The sequence below is a fragment of the Macaca nemestrina genome, chromosome 16 (genome assembly GCF_043159975.1).
Source record: "Macaca nemestrina isolate mMacNem1 chromosome 16, mMacNem.hap1, whole genome shotgun sequence".
NCBI lineage: Eukaryota > Metazoa > Chordata > Mammalia > Primates > Cercopithecidae > Macaca > Macaca nemestrina.
The window spans coordinates 86,026,657-86,049,084 of NC_092140.1; the positions used below are offsets into that span (position 1 = coordinate 86,026,657).

At 40.9% G+C, this 22,428-nt stretch overlaps 1 protein-coding gene and 1 pseudogene across 3 annotated transcripts in view; both read left to right on the forward strand.

Moving 5' to 3' along the window:
* Window positions 1–21,783, forward strand: part of LOC105491746 (mitochondrial ribosomal protein S31) — a 67,656-nt gene extending 45,873 nt beyond the window's left edge. For 2 of the 3 annotated variants that reach the window (XM_071081453.1, XM_011758416.3), the window contains one exon: window positions 2,274–2,572. In XM_071081453.1, coding sequence (XP_070937554.1) covers window positions 2,274–2,503 — 230 coding nt within the window. In that variant the 3' untranslated portion in view covers window positions 2,504–2,572. Of the gene's footprint in view, window positions 1–2,273; window positions 9,010–18,361; window positions 18,432–18,615 lie in introns of those variants that run through there. The other variant, XM_024796036.2, reaches the window with a different exon arrangement.
* LOC139359122 (selenoprotein K-like) lies at window positions 9,004–17,404 on the forward strand (annotated as a pseudogene).
* Window positions 21,784–22,428: the final 645 nt, after the last annotated feature.

Genomic DNA, 22,428 nt, shown 5'->3' on the forward strand with positions numbered 1-22,428 from the left:
AAAATTAATGTTACCAAGATAACATTAACCATCCTTTTTACTTTCAATCTACCTATGTGGTGTTTAAGGTGAATTTCTTATGAACAACATATAGTTGGTTTATGTTTTTATATCCACTGTGCCAATCTCTGTCTTAATTCATATACTTAGATTATTTACATTTAAAGTATTATTTTCTGTTCGTTTTCTCTATTTCTCGTTCCTCTGTCTTGTCTTTTTCTTTCTTTCTTTTTTCTTTTTTAGACAGAGTCTCACTTTCTTGTCCAGGCTGGAGTGCAGTGGCACAATCTCAGCTCACTGCAAGCTCCGCCTCCCGGGTTCAAGCAGTTCTCCTGCCTCAGCCTCCCGAGTAGCTGGGACTATAGGCGCATGCCATCATGCCCAGCTAATTTTTGTATTTTTAGTAGATGGGGTTTCACCACGTTGGCCAGGCTGTTCTCGAATTCCTGACGTTGTGACCTGCCCCCCCCCCCACCACCACCACCACCCAGCCTCCCAAAGTGTTGGGATTACAGGCATGAGCAATCACTCCCGGCCTGCTCTGTCTTTTCTTGGCTTTTTTTTTTTTTTTTTTTTTTTTGAGACAGAGTCTCACTCTGTTGCCCAGGCTAGAGTGCAGTGGTGTGATCACAGCTCACTACAGCCTTGACCTCCCAGGCTCAGGTGATCCTCCCACCTCAGCCTTTCAAGTAGCTGGGACCACAGGCATGTGCCATCCCACCTGTCTACTTTTTTGTATTTTTTGTAGAGACAGGGTTTTACCATGTTTCCCAGTCTGGTCTTGAACTCCTGGGCTCAAGCAATCCCCCTGCCTCAGCCTCCCAAAGTACTGGGATTATAGGTGTGAGCCACGGTGCCTGATCTCTTAGCTTCTTATGAGCTGCCTGAACATTTTTCACAATTCCATCTTGTTTTATTTATATATTTTAAAATGTTTTTAAAGTGTTCTTGATGGTTGCCATTGTTTATGAAAATATTCATTAGCAACCGGGTGCAGTGGCTCACACCTGTGATCCCAGCACTTTGGGAGGCCGAGGCAGGTGGATGACCTGAGGTCAGGAGTTCAAGCCAGCCTGACCAACATGGTGAAACCCTGTCTCTACTAAAAATACAAAAATCAGCTGGGCATGGTGGCGGGCACCTGTAATCACAGCTACTGGGGAGGCTGAGGCAGGAGGATCACTTGAACCTGGGAGGTGGAGGTTGCAGGCAGCCGAGATTGTGCCACTACACTCCAGCCTGGGCAACAAGAGCGAAGCTCCGTCTCAAAAGAAAAAAATAATCGTTAGAAATAATTCCTATCCTATTTATTTTTATTTATTTATTTATTTGTTTGTTTGTTTGTTTGTTTTTTGAGACAGAGTGTTACTCTGTTGTTCAGGCTGGAATGTAGTGGCTCAATCTTGGCTCCCTACAACCTTTGCCTCTCAGGTTCAAACAATTCTCATACCTCAGCCTCCCAAGTAGTTGGGATTACAGGCACATGCCATCACGCCTGGCTAATATTTTTGGTGTTTTTAGTGGAGGCAGGGTTTCACCATGTTGGCCAAGCTTGTCTTGAACTCCTGACCTCAAGTGAGCCGCCTGCCTTGGCCTCCTGAAGTGCTGGGATTATAGGCGTGAGCCACCACGCCTGGTCTTGCCACCACATTTTTAACATTTACGGCATGCTAGGCATTATAAATGAACTTTATATATAGTTTGTGTCTATTTGATCTTTACAAAAATGCCAGCAAGGTACTGTTTTAGTTCTCAGTATTGTGCCTGAGGAATCTGCTGCTCAGAGAAGTTAATTAATTGGTCCAAAGTCACTGTTGTTAAATTGGTGGGCAAAGCTAGGTCTAACTCCAGGCCAGGCGCTGTGGCTCACGCCTGTAATCCCAGCATTTTGAGAGGCCGAGGCAGGCAGATAACTTGAGGTCAGGAGTTTGAGACCAACCTGGCCAACATGGTGAAACACTATCTCTACTAAAAATTAAAAAATTAGCTGGGCGTGGTGGTACATGCTTGTAGTCTCAGCTACTCGGGAGGCTGAGGCAGGAGAATCATATGAAACCCAGAAGGCAGAGGTTGCAGTGAGCTGAGATCACGCCACTCCACTTCATCCTGGGCAACAGAGCAAGACTACATCTCAAAAAAAAAATACAATCTAGGTTCTAACTCCAAAGTTCATGCCTTAAACCGTGATATTATATTACCTCATTAATATTATTTTTATGATGTAGGTTTTATATTTAAAATTATAATGTAATGTATTTTGTCTCATTTCCTAGGTTTTGATGATGATGGTTCAGAATTTCATGAACATATATTTCTGGAGAAACACCTGGAGAGCTTTCCAAAACAAGGACCAATTCGCCACTTCATGGAGCTGGTGACTTGTGGCCTTTCCAAAAACCCGTATCTTAGTGTTAAACAGAAGGTTGAGCACATAGAGTGGTTTAGAAATTACTTTAATGAAAAAAAGGACATTCTTCAAGAAAGTAACATACAGTTCAATTAAGACCATGGAAATTTTTATTTCAAACAATTAGAGATGGATATTACAACTAAATAAAATAATTTTACTAGAGTTTGTATATGTTATGTTGATTATTACATTTGATTTGGCTGGTATAAATGTTACATTGTTTTAAAAAATATGTCGGTAACCGAAAAATATTCTTGCCTGGAGAAAAATCATCAGTATTCATAGGTTCAAAAGAATATCTGAGAATTAGCAATGCATTTAAGACAACTCCTCCTGACCTTTTTCTTTTCACTCAGTGACCGTACTTCTTTGAAATACAGTAGAATTACTGGATGATATCACAGTACTATGTTATTACAGTTGAGATGATTTATAGACAGATATGTATGTACATATTTTTATTTGTTTACATTTGTACATACTTATATTTTACACTAAATTAACTACCCTCACCTAAGTCTGGGTCACTATAGAGAAATTAATCTTGTAGAAATAAAGGGCTTATTCTAATCCATTCCAGTACTTTAGGTCTTCATGCCAAAGTTAGAATTATTTCTTTTCCAGTATGCTGCTGAGCAGTGTGACTCAACTTTCATACAATTCAAAGGATTGAGGGCCGGGCACAGTGGCTCATGTGTATAATCCCAGCACTTTGAGAGGCTGAGGCAGGAAGATCACTTAAACCCACGAGTTTGAGACCAGCCTGGGCAACATAGGGAGAGGAGACCCTGTCTTTACAAAAAATTTAAAAATTAGCCAGGCGTGGTAGCATGCACCTGTAGTCACAGCTGTTCAGGGGCCTGAGGTGGGAGGATCCCTTGAGCCTAGGGGGTTAAGGCTTCAGTGAGCCTGATTGCACCACTGCAGTCTAGCCTGAGTGATAGAGCAAGACTCTGTCTCAAGAAAATGTTTTTTAAATTTAAAAAAAAATTTTTTTTTTTTTGAGGCAGAGTCATACTCTGTTACCCAGGCTGGAGTGTAGCAGTGTGATCTCGGCTCACTGCAACCTTCACCTCCAGGGTTCAAGCAATTCTCCTGCCTCAGCCTCCCAAGTAGCTGGTATTACAGGTGCCCACCACCATGCCTAGCTAATTTTTTTGTATTTTCATTAGAGACGGGGTTTCACCATGTTGGCCAGGCTGGTTTTGAACTCCTGACCTCAAGTGATCTGCCTGCCTCAGCCTCCCCAAGTGCTAGGATTACAGATGTGAGCCACGGTGCCTGGCCTAAATTTTTTTTAAGGTTTAAGGATTCTAAAAAACCTCAAAACAAGATTTAGTTGACAGCAGTCCCAAGCTAATAGTGTTCCAGGTCAACAGGAACCATGTGAAGGAATCCACCATAACCGCAGGCTTCAAATGACAAAGCACACAAGGAAGCAGAACCATGAATGTGTACCAACAGAAACGAGAACAGATTCAGACTCATAAAGCCTCTGAATATTGGGCTTATCAGAGTCAGAATATAAAATATGTGTAAGATAGAATGAATACTGAGCAGGATGCTTTGAAAGTGACCAAGCAGATTTGAAAAACATTAAAATATTTGCCCTTCTCTTCCCAGTTCTTCCCAAAGTTGAGAAAAGCTGGGTTGAGAGGATGAAAAAAAAAAAAAGTTAGTGGAGTTAAACAGTAGTAAAGAAGTATCCATATGCAGCAGAGAGAAGCAAAGAGGAAAGAAATAGGAAAGGGAAGTAAAAGAGTAACATTTGTACAATCATATTGCCAGTAGGAAAGAAAAGAGAAAATAGGTCAGAGGCTAACTCTAAATAGTTTTGTTTTTTTTTTTTATTGAGACAGAGTCTCGCTCTGTTGCCCAGGCTGGAGTGCAGTGGCACGATCTCAGCTCACTGCAACCTCCACCTCCCAGGTTCAAGCGATCCTCTTGCCTCAGCACCCCTAGTAGCTGGGATTACAGGCACGTGCCACCATACCCGGCTAATTTTTGTATTTTTTAGTAGAGATGGGGTTTTGCCATGTTGGCCAGGCTGGTCTTGAACTGACCTCAGGTGATCCACCAACCTCAGCCTCCCAAACTGCTAGGATTACAGGCGTGAGCCACCGCACCCGGCCTCTAAATAGTTAATGGGTGAGAATTTTTTACAATTCATGAAAGATATTAATTCACAGTTAATCAACAATCCCTTGGCCAGGTGTGGTGACTCATGCCTGTAATCCCAGCATTTTGGGAGGCAAAGGTGGGCGGATCACTTGAGGCCAGGAATTTGAGACCAGCCTGACCAACATGTTGAAACCTCATGTCTACTAAAAATATAAAAATTAGCCAGGCATGGCGGTACATGCTTGTAATCCCAGCTACTTGGGAGGCTGAGGCATGAGAATTGCTTGAACCCAGGAGGCGGAGGTTGCAGTGAGCCAAGATCGCCCCACTGCACTCCAGCCTGGGTGACAGAGTGAGACTCTGTCTCAAAAAGAAAAGGAAAAGAAACCAACAATCTGTTGGTCATGTATAGAAACTGCTCCCAATACTTTTTTTTTCCAGTACATATGGGACACTGAAAATTTTTTATTTTATTTTTATTTGGGTGTTTAGTTTGTTTATATTTATCACAGTTATTGATATATTTGGAATGTCTTTCAGAAATGAGGGCTAAATGCATTTGTCAAACAAAAACAGTTGGCTACCAGCAGACTCTCGTTAAAAGACTCCTAAAGTTGCACCTCAGGCAGAAGAGAAGTGATTTTAAATTTAAGGCCTGAGATGCAAGAAGAAATGGTGGATGAATAAAGTAGTGAATATGCTGCTGGCTCACTCTCTTTCAGCAGCCTCCTCTGTCTCATTGTTCAGAGTGTAATGTCTTCTCTATAAACTCTCTGCTCTCTATTGCCCTTGAATAAGCTGTCTGCTATTAAGAAAAAAAAAAAAAAAGTAGTGAATATATATGTTAATTCTAAGCACTAATAAAACAGTCATACCGTATGGGATTAATTAAAATATATGACAGTAGGATATGTCCAAGTGGATTATTTAGTTAGTTAGTTAGTCAGTTTTTGAGACAGCTTCCGCTCTTTTTGCCCAGGCCAGAGTGCAGTGGTGTGATCTTGGCTCACCACAACCTCTGCCTCTCGGGTTCAAGCAAATCTGCCTCAGCCTCCCAAGTACCTGGGATTACAGGCACACGCCACCACGCCTGGCTAATTTTTTATTTTTAGTAGAGACGGCGTTTCACCATGTTGGCCAGGTTAATCATGAACTCCTGACCTCCAGTAATCCACCCACCTCCCCCTCCCAAAGTGCTGGGATTACAGGCGTGAGCCACTGCGCCTGGCCGGATTTTTGTAAATGTCAAGTGATAACACTATTTACTAGAAGTACATATAAAGCAAGAATACAGAAAGGTTGAAAGTAGGCCGGGCGCGGTGGCTCAAGCCTGTAATCCCAGCACTTCGGGAGGCCGAGACGGGCGGATCACGAGGTCAGGAGATCGAGACCATCCTGGCTGACACAGTGAAACCCCGTCTCTACTAAAAAATACAAAAAAACTAGCCGGGCGAGGTGGCGGGCGCCTGTAGTCCCAGCTACTCGGGAGGCTGAGGCAGGAGAATGGCGTGAACCCGGGAGGCGGAGCTTGCAGTGAGCCAAGATCACGCCACTGCACTCCAGCCTGGGCGGCAGAGCGAGACTCTGTCTCAAAAAAAAAAAAAAAAAAAAGAAAGGTTGAAAGTAAAAAGGAAAAAATATACCAGACAAATGTTTAAAGAAAGCTGGTATAGCTATATTAATATCAGGAAAAAAACAGTCTGAAAAGACATTAGAGACTTAAAAAAATTCTATTGATCAGAGCAATACAAAGTTGTATGTACCTAATAACATGGACTCAAAATATACAAGGCAAAAGCTGATAGAAATACAAATCTACTATTATGACGAAATATTTTAACGTAATAATTGATGAACTCAGCAAACAGAAGCTTTGCTATACCTAATTATCTTGACCTAATGGAAATTTTTAGATCATTACACAGTGATCTAAATAGCTGCAAATACATTTATTTCAAGCACATACATTTATAAATCAATCATAAACTTAGCCATAAAGCACATCTAAACACATTTCAATGGAATGTAGAACATGTTTCCTAACTACATTGCAATTAAGTTAGAGACCAGTAACTGAATGCTAACCAGAAAAACTCCATATGTTCAGAAATTTTGAAACCCTTTTAACTTACTCAAAGGCTAATGAAAAAAATATTCAGGCCAGGCACAGTGGCTCATGCCTGTAATCCCAGTACTTTGGGAGGCTGAGGCAGGCAGATCACCTGAAGTCAGGAGTTCAAGACCAGCCTGGCCAACATGGTGAAACTTTGTCTCTACTAAAAAATACAAAATTACCCGGGCGTGGTGGCGCATGCCTATAGTCCCAGCTACTTGGGAGGCTGAGGCAGGACAATCACTTCAACCTCGGAGGTGGAGGTTGCAGTGAGCCAAGATCGTGCCACTGCACTCCAGCCAGGGCAACAGAATGAGACTCCATCTCCAAAAAAAAAAAGAATGAAAATCAGTGAAGTAAGGTTATAATCTTAAGATACGAGAAAAGGAACAAGTGGTTTTTTTTTTTTTTTTCTATCTGTTTTGTTGTTGTTGTTGTTTGAGACAGAGTCTCGCCCAGGCTGGAGTGCGGCACATGGCTCACTACCGCCTTGACCTGGGCTCAAGTGATCCTCCCACTGCAGCCTCCCATGTAGCTGGGACCACTGGCTCACACCACCATGCGTAGCTAATGTTTTCATTTGTAGAGACAGGGTCTCACCATGTTGTCCAGGCTGGCCTTGAACTCCTGGGTTCAAGCTATCCTCCTGGTCAGCCCCACAAAGTGTTGGGATTACAGGTGTGAGCCACCATGCCTGGCCTACATGAAACATATGCTTATTTGGTTTTGATTTTTACACTTTTATGATGCCAAGATGAACCCCCATTACCCTCCAAAAAGGAACATCCTACTAGCTTCACATTACAACTGGAATATTAACACAATGTAAATAGAGAAAACGGAGATGGGGTGATTAGGAGATTTAATAAGAATAAATCTTAAAGGGAAATAGAATGAAATGTATAAGGTAAAGGCAGAAGTTAATAGAAATAGTATAATTAGTATAATAGGATCCATAAAGTCAAACACAGATTCATTTTTTAAAAAAGAATACATTTCTGTCCAGATTTATTTTTTTAAAAAGCTAGGTGCAGTTGCTCACATCTGTAATCGCTGTGACTTGGGAGGGAAATGGGAGGATCGCCTAACTAAGCCCAGGAGTTGGAGGCTGTGTGAGCTATGATCGTGCCACTATACTCCATCCTGAGTGACAGAGCAAGACCCCATAGCTGAAGAAATATAAACTATTCATGTTGTAAAAATTAAGATATTTATTTTTCAAGAAGCTATTATGAATAATTTCATGGCAACAAATTTCAAAATTTCATGGACAAATTACTCAAAACTATGTTATCAAAATAATTTTAAAGGAAAAATGGAATAATCATTAAAGAAATTTGATTGATATTTTAAAATCTTCCCAGAACACAAACACTAAACCCAGAGAGGTTTTCAGAAACGTTCTACTGAACATTCAGGAAAAAAATAATTCCAATTTTATGTAAATTATTCCAGAACATAGAAAAAGAGGAAGCACTCCCCAATTAATCTCAATCATAAAGACAAAATTTGAAAAATCCAAAGCAAGATAGTAAAGCAAATTCAGCAATAACTAGAAATCATTATCAAGCTGAGTTTGTTCCAGAATGTCAGGGTGGTTTAACAATGGAGGAAAAAGATCACATCTGAAAAGATGCAGGAAAAAAGGTTTGGTAAACCTTGGCAGCCATTTGTAATTTTTTTTAAAATAAATTTTAGAAAGCTTGGAGTAGAGAACTCTTTTAACTTAATAAGTGATATTTACAAAAAGCCTACAGCACGTATCTTATTTTATGCTGAATTACTAAATGATTTCCTTTAAGATTATAAACAAGAGCGGGATAATCACTATCATGATTTCAACATTGTGCTGGGGGCCTAGTGTATGCAGAATAGCAGGAAAAAAAGTGATTAGGATTGGAAATCCACCCTATAGTAATGCCAAGTAAATCACAACCTCTCTTTGAGTGTGGATGAGACCTGAGACTTGCTTCCAACGACAGAATATGGCTAAGGTGATGGGGATAGTCACTGCTTTGACTGGTTCATGTTATATGGCAAAAGTAATGGAATAATTACTCTTGCGATTATGTGATGTTACAGAAGATCCTTGTTAGCGGCCCAGAGTGCACTATCATGTTGTAAGAAGGCCTGTGAATGAGCCACCTGGCAAGAAACCTTGGGGACCACTAGGAGCTGATGGAAACCCCCAGCTGACAGCCAGAACAAGACAGGGACTCCATCCTACAGCCTCAGCTGAATCCTGCCAACAACCATCTGAACTTAGAAGAGGACACTAAGTTTTAAAAAGGACCACAGACTGGCTGTCACCTTGATTACAGCCTTGTGAGACCCTGAGCAGGAGACCAACAGAAACTATGAGATAGTAAGTACATGTTTTAAGCCACTAAGTGTGAGGTAATTCATTATGCACCAGTAGATAGCTAATAAAGGAAGAGACAAACCTGATTAGAGACTAGATTACATAGAAAACAAAAGAATATCTATGACTGACTCATAAGAATTAACCATTTATTTGGCACTTCTACAGTTGCATTTCTATATGCCAGCAACAAACAGGTAAAAATACAATTTAGAAAAAGTTAACATTTACAGTAGCATCAAAAATATAAATAAATAAAATCTTAATAAAATATATGCAAGAACAGGCTGGGTGCAGTGGCTCACACCTGTAATCCCAGCACTTTGGGAGGCCGAGGTGGGCGGATCATCAGGGCAAGAGATTGAGACCATCCTGGCCAACATGGTGAAACCCTGTCTCTACTAAAATACAAAAAATTAGCCAGGGATGGTGGCATGTGCCTGTAGTCCCAGCTACTCGGAAGGCTGAGGCAGGGGAATCGCTTGAACCCAGGAGACAGAGGTTGCAGTGAGCCAAGATGGCGCCACTGCACTCCAGCCTGGCGACAGAGCAAGACTCTGTCTAAAAAAAAAGATATATGTGTGTGTGTGTGTGTATGTATATGTATATATATGTGTGTGTATATATATGTGTGTATATATATACACACAAGAACATTGTGAAGTTTTAAAACTTTAATGAAACATAGGTTAGTAATAAAAATAATGAGATTAGGCTGGGCACGGTGGCTCATGCGTGTAATCCCAGCACTTTGGGAAGCCAAGGCCAGCAGATCACCTGAGGTCAGGAGTTAAAGACCAGACTGGTTAACATGGCAAAACCCCATCTCTACTAAAAATACAAAAGTTAGTTGGGTGTAGTGGCACACGCCTGTAGTCCCAGCTACTTGAGAGGCTGAGGTGGGAGGATCACATGAACCTGGGAGGTTGAGGTTGCAGTGAGCTGAGATTATGCCACTGCGTTGCAGCCTGGGTGACAGGAAGACTCTATCTCAAAAGAGATTTAATTGGGTAGATAAGTTCTAGAGTACAGGCTCAATATCATGAAGATATTACTTCTTTCCATATTAATCTCTAGATTTAATGCAGTTCCATACAAAATTTCACAGGATGTTTTTTTCTTTTTTGAGATGGCGTTTTGCTCTTGTTGCCCAGGCTGGAGTGCAGTAGCACGAACTCGTCTCACTGCAACCTACGCCTCCTGAGTTGAAGTGATTCTCCTGCCTCAGCCTCCCAAGTAGCTGGGATTATAGACACATGCCACCATGCCTGGCTAATTTTGTACTTTTAGTAGAGGCAGGGTTTCACCATGTTGGTCAGGCTGGTCTTGAACTCCTGATCTCAGGTGATCCATCCACCTTGGCTTCCCAAAGTCCTGGGATTACAAGCGTGAGCCACCATACCCAGCCCCAATAGGATTTGTCATGGAACTTCATAAATGTATTATAAAATCATCATAGGGAGAAGCAAAGAACCAAGAAGAGCCAAAATACTCTTGAAAAAAGAAGACAAGGTGAGGGAGTTACCCTAACTTGTAAGCTATCAAGACTTATTATAAAGCTATAATAATTAGACACAATACACACAGATAGTTAAATGGACTGATGGAACAGAATAGAGAACACAGAAATAGAACATTAGTGTATGGAAATTTGACGTGACAAAATCAGTCCTATGGTTTTGTATTAGTCCCTTTTCATACTGCTATGAAGAAATATCCAAGACTGGGTAATTTATAAAGAAAAAGAGGTTTAATGGACTCACAGTTCCACATGGCTGGGGAGGCCTCACAATCATGGTGGAAGGCGAAGGAGAAGCAAAGGCACATCTTACATGGTAGCAGGCAAGAGAGCATGCGTAGGGAACTGCCCTTTATAAAACCATCAGATCTCGTAAGTCTTATTCACTATCACAAGAATAGCATGGGAAAATCCCACCCCCTTGATTCAGTTACCTTCCACTGGGTCCCTCACATGACATGTGGAGATAATGGGAGCTACAATTCAAGGTGAGATTTAGATGGGGACACAGCCAGACCATATCAGGTTTGAATATGCCCTCCAAAACTCATGTTGACCCGTCATCCCCAATGTGGCAGCATTGAGAGGTGGGGCCTTTAAGAGTTGATAGAATCATGAGGGCTCTGCCCTCAATGGATTAATCCACTCATGGATTAATGGATTAATGGGCTATCATGGGAGGGCACCAGTGGCTTTATAAGAGGGAGAATCTTTAGCATAGCGTGTGAGCATGCTCAGCTACTTCAGAACTTTGTAGAGAGTCCCCACCAGCAAGAAGGCTCTCACCAGACATGGCTCCTTGACCTTGACATCTCAGCTTCCATAACTAAGAAATAAATTCCTTTTCTTTATAAATTACCCAGTTTCAGGTATTCTGTTACAAGCAACAGAAAATGGACTAAGATAGTTGGCATTGTAGATCAATGGGAAAAGGGTGGCTATTCAATAAATGGTGCAAAGACAATTGGTTATCCACATGGAGGGGGAAAATGGATTCTCTGCTTCATACCATACATACAAAAAGATCCAGTTCTTTGGATTTATGATTTAAATGAGAAAATTTAAAATGGTTGAAGCAGGCTGGGTGCAGTGGCTCACACCTGTAATCCCAGCACTTTGGGAGGCTGAGGTGGGTGGATCATTTGAGGTCAGGAGTTCAAGACCAGCCTAGCCAACATGGTGAAACCCTGTCTCTACTAAAAATACAAAAAATTAGCCAGGCATGGTGCCGTGCATCTGTAATCCCGGTTATTCAGGAGGCTGAGGCAGGAGAATCACTTGAACCTGGCAGGTGGAGGTTGCAGTGAGCCAAGATCACATCACTGCACTCCAGCCTGGGCAACAGAGGGAGAATGAATCTCAAAAAAAGTACCATTTATAAATCTATGGATGGATCTTTTCTGAAGGTCCTTTGCCTGGAGAAAAAAATAGTGCATTAAAAGGCTTTGGTCCAAAACAAACAAACTCCTAAAAATCAAGTAGAAGGGCTGGGCATGGTGGCTCACGCCTGTAATCCCAGCACTTTGGGAGGCTGAGGTGACAAGAGCAAAACTCAGTCTCAAGAAACAAACAAAAAAAGAAAGTAGAAGACAAACAACCCAAAAACATAGTGGGCAAATTCCATAGCATTTCATACATTTCATAGAAGAAAAACTATCAGTGGCTAATAAAGATATAAAAGAATGCTCAGGGAAATGCAAATTAAAACCATATTGAAACCATTTGTATACCCCTTAGATGGTCAAAAAATTAAGTTAGGTGATACCACTTTTACACTGTTGGTGGCAGTGTAAATTGGCAACCCCTTTTTGGAATTACACAGTTACATTTATAGTATATGTTCTATATAATATATAATTATATAACATTTATTTCATATTCATATTAAACAAGTATATGAATATATATAATTATGTGTATGTATTATATATTTATATCTATATATATGTAATTACATAATTTATGAACAATCAATCCTGTTCCTGGAGAACATACCCCAAAAAAAAAACCTCTTGCAGATAATGGCTGGGAAGCAAGTACAGAAATGATCAGAACAGTACAAATCAAGGGAGAATGTGCCCAAGACCTGGAGAACTGATAATAGTTTGTTGTTTATCCATGCAATGGAACACTATATGGAAGTGAAAATGATTGAAATAGAGCTATACACATCATCATACATGAATTTCAGAAACAATGCTGAGTGAAAAAGTAAGTTGCAGCAGAATGCATGCAATATAGTAGTATTTTATAAAATTCAAAAGCCAAATTATGAATACACTTTCTTAGCTATAAATGTGATAAAACTATAAAGAAAAGCACAGGAATGATCAATATAACACGGTGATTGAGGAGGGACACACAGGAGCTTCAATAGTACTATGATTCTGTTTCTCAAGTTGAATGACAGTTTTGCAGGTGGTCATTTCATCATGCTTTTATGTTATTATATGATGAATATAATTATACTACAATATATGTTATGCATATTATACATTATACATATTTTGTATATAACAGTGTTTCATAATATTTTAAGGAATGAATGGAAATGGGCACATAATGAAGATACGTAGTGCTTAGCCATCAGTAGAGTCTCAGAATTATCAGATTCCAAGATAACTCCTATACAAAAACAAGCAAAGGGCATGTTATCTAGAATGAAAAGACCATCCATATTCTAATAAACTGAGACAATCAAATAGGGAATCCCTCTTTTAAGAATAGCATTTGTTATATGCTTGGAAGTGTTTTGAATCAGAAATTAGTTGTGAATAAATCTTCTCCTTTTTTTTTTTTTTTTTTTTTTGAGACGGAATCTCGCTCTGTCTCCCAGGCTGGAGTGCAGTGGCCGGATCTCAGCTCACTGCAAGCTCCGCCTCCCGGGTTTATGCCATTCTCCTGCCTCAGCCTCCCGAGTAGCTGGGACTACAGGCACCCGCCACCTCGCCCGGCTAGTTTTTTGTATATTTTTAGTGGAGATGGGGTTTCACCGTGTTAGCCAGGATGGTCTCGATCTCCTGACTTCGTGATCCGCCCGTCTCGGCCTCCCAAAGTGCTGGGATTACAGGCTTGAGCCACCGCGCCCGGCCTATCTTCTCCTTATTAATAAAATATAAGCTTGTTTTTAATGTCATATTATCCCTGCTGAGAAATTAAAAATCCTGGAGGTAGGCCAGCCGCGGTGGCTCATGCCTGTAATCCCAGCACTTTGGGAGGCCAAGGCAGGCAGATCACTTGAGGCCAGGAGTTCGAGACCAGCCTGGCCAACATAGTGAAACTCTGTCTCTAGTAAAAATACGAAAATTAGCTGGGCATGAGGGCAGGCATCTGTAGTCCCAGCTACTCGAGAGGGTGAGGCAGGAGAATCACTTGAACTCGGTAGGTGGAGGTTGCAGTGAGCTGAGATCACACCACTGCACTCCAACCTGGGCAACAGAGTGAGAAAGAAATAAATAAAAATTAAAATCCTGGAGGTAGTATTACTTGTAACCTCAATCACTTATTAATCAATCTAAATTTAATCCTTGATTTTATAATATCTTTCTGTAGAATTTTGTTTTGGTTTTGCTTTATTTTTAGAAAAGACAGGTGCATTTACCCTGTTAGGGGATGGTCATTGGTATTTTAAAAGATATGACATTTGCTGAGAATTCCTTAAATTTTTCTAATTTTCACTAGCCAATGATGACATTGTCCCTTTTTTGCAGATAGCTTTGAAAGATGATGATACCGCCACAGTTGGGACTATGTTGTTAAAAACATCCTTTGTTTGACCATTTACACATTTGGTTCTAAAGAATGCATTGGCCTTAGATTCTTGGTTCTAAAGAATGTATTATCTTTTTTTTTTTTTTGCAAGAAGGAGTCTCACTCTGTGGCCCACGCTGGAGTGTAGTCTGCAATCTCAGCTCACTGCAACCTCTGCCTCCTGAGTTCCGGCGATTCTCCTGCCTCAGCCTCTCAAGTAGCTGGGATTACAGGCACCTGCCACCACGCCCGGCTAATTTCTATATTTTTTGTACAGACAGGGTTTCACCATGTTGGCCAGGCTGGTCTCGAACTCCTGACCTCAAGTGATAACGCCCGTCTTGGCCTCCCAAAGTCCTGAGATTGCAGGCATCAGCCACAGTGCCTGGCAAGAATGTATTATCTTAAGATTCTTGTCTCATTACTATTCTTAAAATTGCTGTAAAACTTGCTTAAGTAATCAGGTTTAAATTATGCAAATACAGACAACAAATCTCTCTTAATCCTAAAGGTGCTTTTAAAATTCATGCATTTATACATGTATGCAAATTGGCTACAAATTGAACAGACTTTATTCTAAGTGACCAAATCTTAAGGAGCTTTAGAAGATACATTAATTCAAGGACTAAGCAGTTTCTGAAAACAGACTGATTTACTGTGCTTCTTAGTATTTCCTCAAACTAGAATATGAGCGATGGTGGCAGAGGAAGGAAGTAGCTCATACTTGGAAGAACAAACAGTTGCTAGAATATGCTTGTGGTTTAGAGCTTCTTTCAAAAATCCTGTTAGCTGCAAAAGAAAGGAAGGACTAATATTTTCCACGATTTCAGTAACATCTTTATGAAGATGCTCCTTTTGAATGTAGTACAGAAAGTTAGAAAACACTTAGGCATGGTATCTGACATAGTGCCCCTTAGGGAGCGTTTCATATACAGACAATCGGGGGCTTACGATGCTTTGACTTAAAAGTTTTCAACATTATAATAGTTCCAAAGGTGATGCACATTCAGTAGAAACCGTACTTCAAGTCTCCATACAACTATTCTGTTTTTCATGTTCAGAATGTTGTTCCCATAAATTACATGAGCTATTCAACACTTTCTAATAAAACAGGATTTGTATTAGATGACTTTGCCCAACTGTAGGCTGATGTAAGTGTTCTGAGTGTGTTTAAGGTAGGCTAGGCTAAGCTCTGATGTAGGTTAGGTGTATTAAAAGGACTTAGGATGTTTTCCCTTCCCAATAAACGCATCGTAAGTCAGGAAGCACCTGTATCTGATAGAGGTCTACCTTTACCAATTTAAACTGTGACAAATTTAATGTTCCTGTCTTGCTTTTAAATTGGAGAGCAACAGCAGATCCCAGATAAATACCGAAGTTAGCTTTGTGTTCTTCACTATTTATTGAACAGTTCAGAGGGCAAGGAAGCAAAGAGAAACGCTCTGAGTGTGTCTTTGCTTGCTAGCTCCTGAATTCTTAACAATTCTACACCACTCCGAAGCAGGGAAGTGGGGCAAGATGGTTTACGTCTCAAACGGACAAGTGTTGGACAGCCAGAGTCAGTCTCCATGGAGATTATCTTTGATAACAGATTTCTTCTGGGGAATAGCCGAGTTTGAGGTTTTGTTTTTCAAAACTCTGCTTCAGCAAGATGTGAAAAAAAGAAGCTATGGAAACTCATCTGATTCCAGATACAATGATGGAAGAGGGCCGCCGGGAAACCCTCCTCAAAGAATGGGTAGAATCAATCATCTGCATGGCCCCAGTCCTCCTCCAGTGGCTGGTGGATGAGGAAGGTAAATGTCCACTCTAAGAAGCAGACAACTGGACATGCGCATTCATAGCGAAGGAAACCATCAAGAAGTGGAAGGCTGGCCATGTTGGAGCAGTAGATGAATGTCTATGTCTAAACAAGGACTGCTCTGTGTCTTCACAGATGAACTAGGTCCTGCTAGGAATTCCCTCTGCAGGGAACTGGCCTGATTGACTTGCAGTTCCATAAATGCACATGTTTGCCTCATTACCTTTTTTGTATAGTTTATCTTAAAGTATTAATATAGTTTTAATAAGTAAATATTCTTAGGTTGCAAAAAAAAAAAAAAAAAAAAATTCTGGCCGGGAGCAGTGACTCACGCCTGTAATCCCAGCATTTTGGGAGCCCAAGACAGGCAAATTATGAGGTCAGGAGATTGAGACCATCCTGGCCAACATGGTGAAACCCTCTCTCTACTAAAAATACAAAAAATACAAAAATTAGCTGGGCGTGGTGGTGTACACCTGTAGTCTCAGCTACTCGAGAGGCTGAGGAGAATCTCTCAAACCTGGGAGGCATAGGTTGCAGTGAGCTGAGATTGCGCCACTGCACTCCAGCCTGGTGACAGAGCAAGACTCTGGCTCAGGAAAAAAAAAAAAAAAAAAACAGATAAAAACCATTCTACAGTGGCCTTCCTGTATTTTTTATCTGCTTTTTTTCTGTTCTCTGCTTTGGAGTCAGAAACTTCAGTTCAAATCCCTGCCATGTCAACATAACAATCTTTCAGCCTGTTTCCTCCTTCGTAAATGATGGGTATAATTTCCATCCCACAGGATTTGTGTTAGAATTGAGTGAGGTAATGTATTAATACATACTACGTGCTTCAAAAATACTATCCGTCTCTTTCCACATGGTTGTCAGAACTCCAGTGCCATGATAGATACAGAGTGAATCATTTTCTTCACTGTCCACTATCAATTTGAGAATGGCAGGTTGCTGCTTTTACATTTTCAGATCTAGTTAACATTACCTTCCATCAGTGAAATAGAATACTTAATCTTTATTATGTATTTCCCTCATTTTCCTATATCTTTTAAGTCATTGTATCACTATTTTAAAAATCAGTTTTGTGAACTCTTGCTTTTGCATGGAGGAAAATGGGATTGATCAAACATTGAAATGGGATGATTGGTTCTCTAATTTCTCTGTATTCAGTCCTACACCTAATAGCTTCAAGCTCTCTCCTAGGAAGACATGACTCTGGGTATATCTAAATGAGTAGACATCCTTAATGAGTTTTCTCTGTTGTATGCTGTAATATCTTTTTGAGTGTTCCAGAGAACTGAATAAAAGTAGATCTCTCCATATTAACTATATGATAATGGTTAACACCTGTGTGGTACTTTGCTTATGAAGTGTTTTCACATGTATCACTCATTCATTAATTTGTTAAGCATTTACTGAGCTCTGTTACATGCTTTGCCTTTACTAGACACCAGAGTATAGTATACTGAAGTACTCCTTGACCTTGAGGTGTCATAAAAAATGTGACTTCCCAAGAAACCTTCTCCTCCTGCTTTGTTAAGTCACTCCGCCCTTCTTATTGTCTAATACCACACTCTGTCTCCTTTATGATATTTTCTGTGCTGATCTCCTTAAGGGTAGGGGTTATATCAGTTTCTGTCCTTTCTTGAGGTCCTGAATGTAAGACCTAGCTATTGCTAGGCCCAAAATAGGAACTCAATAAAACCAGTTGAGTGATTGGAAGAATGGATGAAGGCAACATGCTCATAGGGAAGAGACGGGCCAAGATTCATTGCTATACAGTGTGATGGGTGCCAAGGCAGAGGGGTGGGTTGAGGGCATTGTGTTAGTCTGTTTTAAGCTGTTATACCAGAATACCAGAGACTGGGTAATTTATAAAGAACAGGAATTTGTTTCCTCACAGGTCTGGAAGTCAGAAAGTCCAAGATGAAGGCACTGGCAGGTTCAGTTACCTGGTGAGGGTCTGGTCTTTTTACTTCCAAGATGGCGGCTTGACTGTTGCATCTTGAGGAGTGGGGGAAGAATGCTGTGTGCTCATATGCTAGAAGGCAGAAGGACAAAAGGGGATGAACTCCCTCTTTCAAGCCCTTTTATAAGGACATCTAATCCCATTCACAAGATAGGAGCCCTTGTGGCCCGATCACCTTTTAAAGGCCCCACCTCTTAATACCATAAATCACTTTAGCAATACCTAAATTTTGGAGGAGACACACTCAAACAATAGCAGGTATAAAAGACAAGCGTTTAATCAGACTATATGTCAGTTGATAATTTTTCCTTCCCTGCAGGAGACCTGTCTGTGAGTGGCTGGGAGACCTGTTTAATTCTGGGGTATAGAATTAAGATGGCCGTCTGCCTGTAAGTAGAAATAAACTGCATTCTCCCAAATCAGCTTTGTTCATAATAAAAGTAATATTCTGGCCTCCTTATACCATACTCTCTCTCTCTCTCTCTCTCTCTCTCTCTCTCTCTCTCTCTCTCTGTCTCTCTCTCTCTCTCTCTCTCCTCTCTCCTTTTTTTTTTTTTTTTTTTTCCGAGACAGAGTCTTGTCTGTGGCTCCAGGCTGGAGTGCAATGGCATGATCTCGGCTCACTGCAATATCTGCCTCCTGGTTTCCAGTGATTCTCCTACCTCAACCTCCCAAGTAGCTGGGATTACAGGCATGTGCGACCATGCCCAGCTAATTTCTGTATTTTTAGTAGAGGCAGGGTCTCACTGTGTTGGCCAGGCTGGTCTCCAACTCCTGACCTCAGGTGATCCGCCTGCCTTGGCTTCCCAAAGTGCTGGGATTACAGGTGTGAGCCACCACGCCTAGCCTATTAGCTATTTCTTAAACAGTTCACAACTTGGTTCAAGAAGAGGTAGGCTATCTATTGCCCCATCCTCTACTTTTTTTTGGTTTTATTTTGAGACGGAGTCTCACTCTAGCCCAGGCTGGAGTGAAGTGGCGCTATTTCGGCTCACCACAACCTCTGCCTCCTGGGTTCAAGTGATTCTCCTGCCTCAGCCTCTGGAGTAACTGGGATTACAGGCATCTGCCACCATGCCTGGCTAATTTTTTGTATTTTTAATAGAGATGGGGTCTCACCATGTTGGCCAGGCTGGTCTTGAACTACTGACTTCATTCAGGTGATCCACCCGCCTCAGCCTCCCAAAGTGCTGAGATTACAAGCATGAGCCACTGTGCCTGGCCGACTTTTTTTTTTTTTAACTGAATACCTAATTGTTAGGTTATTCTTTTGTCTGTTATTGCTCTCCTTAACACATATAAAATAGACCAAACTGACATGATCATATTTTAGAAAAATACATTTTTTTTGGAAAAGGAAATGGAAAAAAAAGATAAATAGCTTAATTTAAGAAAAAAAATTTAAAATGGCTTAAATTGTCCACTTATCATAGCATAGAATTAGAAATCCCAGTCTTTGTGGCTGCCCAAAATAATAATAATAATAATAAATGGCCAAAAAATGAAAAAAGTCTTTCATGACTCTCTTCCTAATATTATCAGTATGAGGAAACTTAATAGTTCCGAAAATAAAGATGTAAATTGCTGCAGAACGTACAATAGGATAAAGTCATACTAGCCAAAATGTGGAAACAACCCAAATGTCATCCATGGATGAATGGATCAACAAAATGAGATATATTTACAATGGACTATGATTCAGCCTTAAAAAGAAGTGCAATTCTTGGCTGGGCATAGTGGCTCACGCCTGTAATCCCAACACTTTGGGAGGCCAAGGTGGGCGGATTATGAGGTCAGTAGTTCAAGACCAGCCTGGCCAATATGGTGGAACCCTGCCTCTACTAAAAATACAAAACTTAGCTGGGCATGGTGGTGCACACCTGTAGTCCCAGCTGCTGGGGAGGCTGAGGCAGGAGAGTTGCTTAACACCTGGGAGGCAGAGCTTGCAGTGAGCCAAGATCGTGCTACTATATTCCAGCCTGGCAACAGAGTGAGACTCCCATCTCAAAAAAAAAAAAAAAAGAAAAAAAAAGGAAGCGCAATTCTTATATATGCTACAACAAAGATGAACCTTGAGGAAGGACATTATACTAAGTGAAATAAGCCAGTCACAGAAGGACAAATATGATTCCACTTATGTGAGGAACCTAGAATAGGCAAATTCATAGAGACAGAAATTAGTTTCCAGGGGCTGGGGGTAGCGGGAAATAGAGAGTTAATGTTTAATGGGTATAGACTTCCTGTTGGGATGATTTTTTTAAAGTTCAGGGGATGGATAGTGGTGATGGCTACATAACAATGTGAATGTACTTCACACCACTGAATTGCACACTTAAACATGGTTAGGATGGTACATTTTTGTGTATTTTACCATAAGAAAAAAAATTTAGGGCTGGGCAAGGTGGCTCACACCTGTAATCCCAACACATTGGAAGACCAAGGTGGAAGGATCATTTGAGCCCAGGAGTTTGAGACCAACCTGGGCAATATAGTGAGACCCCACCTCTACAGATTTTTAAAAAATTACCCAGCGGTGTGTGCCTGTGGTCCCAGCTACTCAGGAGGCTGAGGTGGGAGGATTGCTTTAGCCTGGGAGTTCAAGGCTCCAGTGAGCTGTGATTATGCCACTGCACTCCAGCCTGGACAACAGAGAAAGACCCTATCTTGAAAAAAAAGAAAATTAGTATGATAAAGCACAGACCATGTATATAATAAAGATACTTCAACCATTTGAAGGAGTGTTTTGTTCTCAAGCCACATAGAGAACTACATATTATCCCAGAAAAAAAGCACAGGATCCAGGAAAGCTGGAAGGACCGGCGTTTGGTGGCTGAGGTCAGCAAAGGTGACTGCTCTGTTCATGGCATCCCATGGGTACTTATCATCATCTTCATAATCACCACCGGCAGGGTCTTTCTCAACAGACTGACCTTGTGCTGTGAATATCACATATATTATCACTGAATTTTTGAAACACCTTATAAAGTAGACATTATTCCCATTTATAAGAATTTAATACCTTTCTGAAATTTCCTAAGTAAGTGGTGCAGCCAGAACTTAAACCCTACATCATCAGACACCAAAAGTCAAGTACTTTCTTTAGCACATCCCAAGAATAGCTTTCAAGAAGAATTATATGGATAATCTGGAGTAAATGGAATAGGAACTTCTTCATTTAGGTCAGCGAGATATGCTGACAAGATGACCACAAATGCAGGAATGTTGGATGGTAATTAATATTTAGATGAGAAATCATTAAAGAGTGGAATCGCAATGCAAGTTTCTGGGGCTATTTCAGTAGGGCTGTTTGGAACTGATTGAGGGGACAAAAATTAAAGCCAGAAAGCTCAGTGGAGCAAATGTCATAGTGGCCACAGAGAAACAAAGATTTTCAAAATGAGATGCTAAGTGAAAAACAGCAACTGAGGAGAGAAGTAATGTTTCCAGCATCACAATGGGCATAAAGAGAATTGATCTTTTATACTCAAGGTGAGTTTGTAGTAATGCAAGGACTGGTGATTTAGGCCACTGATTTCTGGCTCTGAGTACATCTCTAATCCCTAAACCTTCACTAAGAGGGAGGTGAAGGGAGTCAGGTGTGCCACATGTCTGCTACTGAAAAATGCCTAGATGGGAAAGGAGTTTGAAATATTGTCCTAAAATGAAGTTTCTGAGTTAGATGAGCCGAATTTCACCATGTGTTCACTGTTATTACTGTGTATAAAATAAAGATTTAAATGAGATTAAGATCTTTGATTAGCTTTCTGAGATATTGAAAACTAAGAACCAGGGCCGAGTGTGGTGGCTCACACCTGTTATCTCAGCACTTTGGGAGGCCAAGGTGGGTGGATCACTTGAGGTAAGGAGTTCGAGACCAGCCTGCCCAACATGGTGAAACCCCGTCTCTACTAAAAATACAAAAAATTGGCTGGGCTTGATAGCAGACGCCTGTAATCCCAGCTACTCAGGAGGCTGAGGCAGGAGAATTGCTTGAACCTGTGAGGTGGAGGTTGCAGTGAGCCAAGACTGTGCCACTGCACTCCAGCCTGGGCGACAGAGTGAGACTCCACCTCAAAAACAAAAAAGAAAAGAAAACTAAGAACCAATTACCTCTGCCGCATACATTGACTTTGGTTAACGTGCTGACATACTGAGCCCCAAACCGGCATATATAATCTCTGGTCACTTCTACACCAAAGCTGTTACCCTAACTTGACAGTGAAAGCCAAGAAGAGTCTGGAATTATGAAGCATGGAGCCTAGAATCTGAAAACTAAGAAAAATATCTTTTTCCCAAACACTTTCATTTTATAGGTGTGGAAAGTTGAGGCCCAGGGAGAGTATCTTGCCAGCAATTTTGTAGTTAATTCATGGCAGAACTGAGATG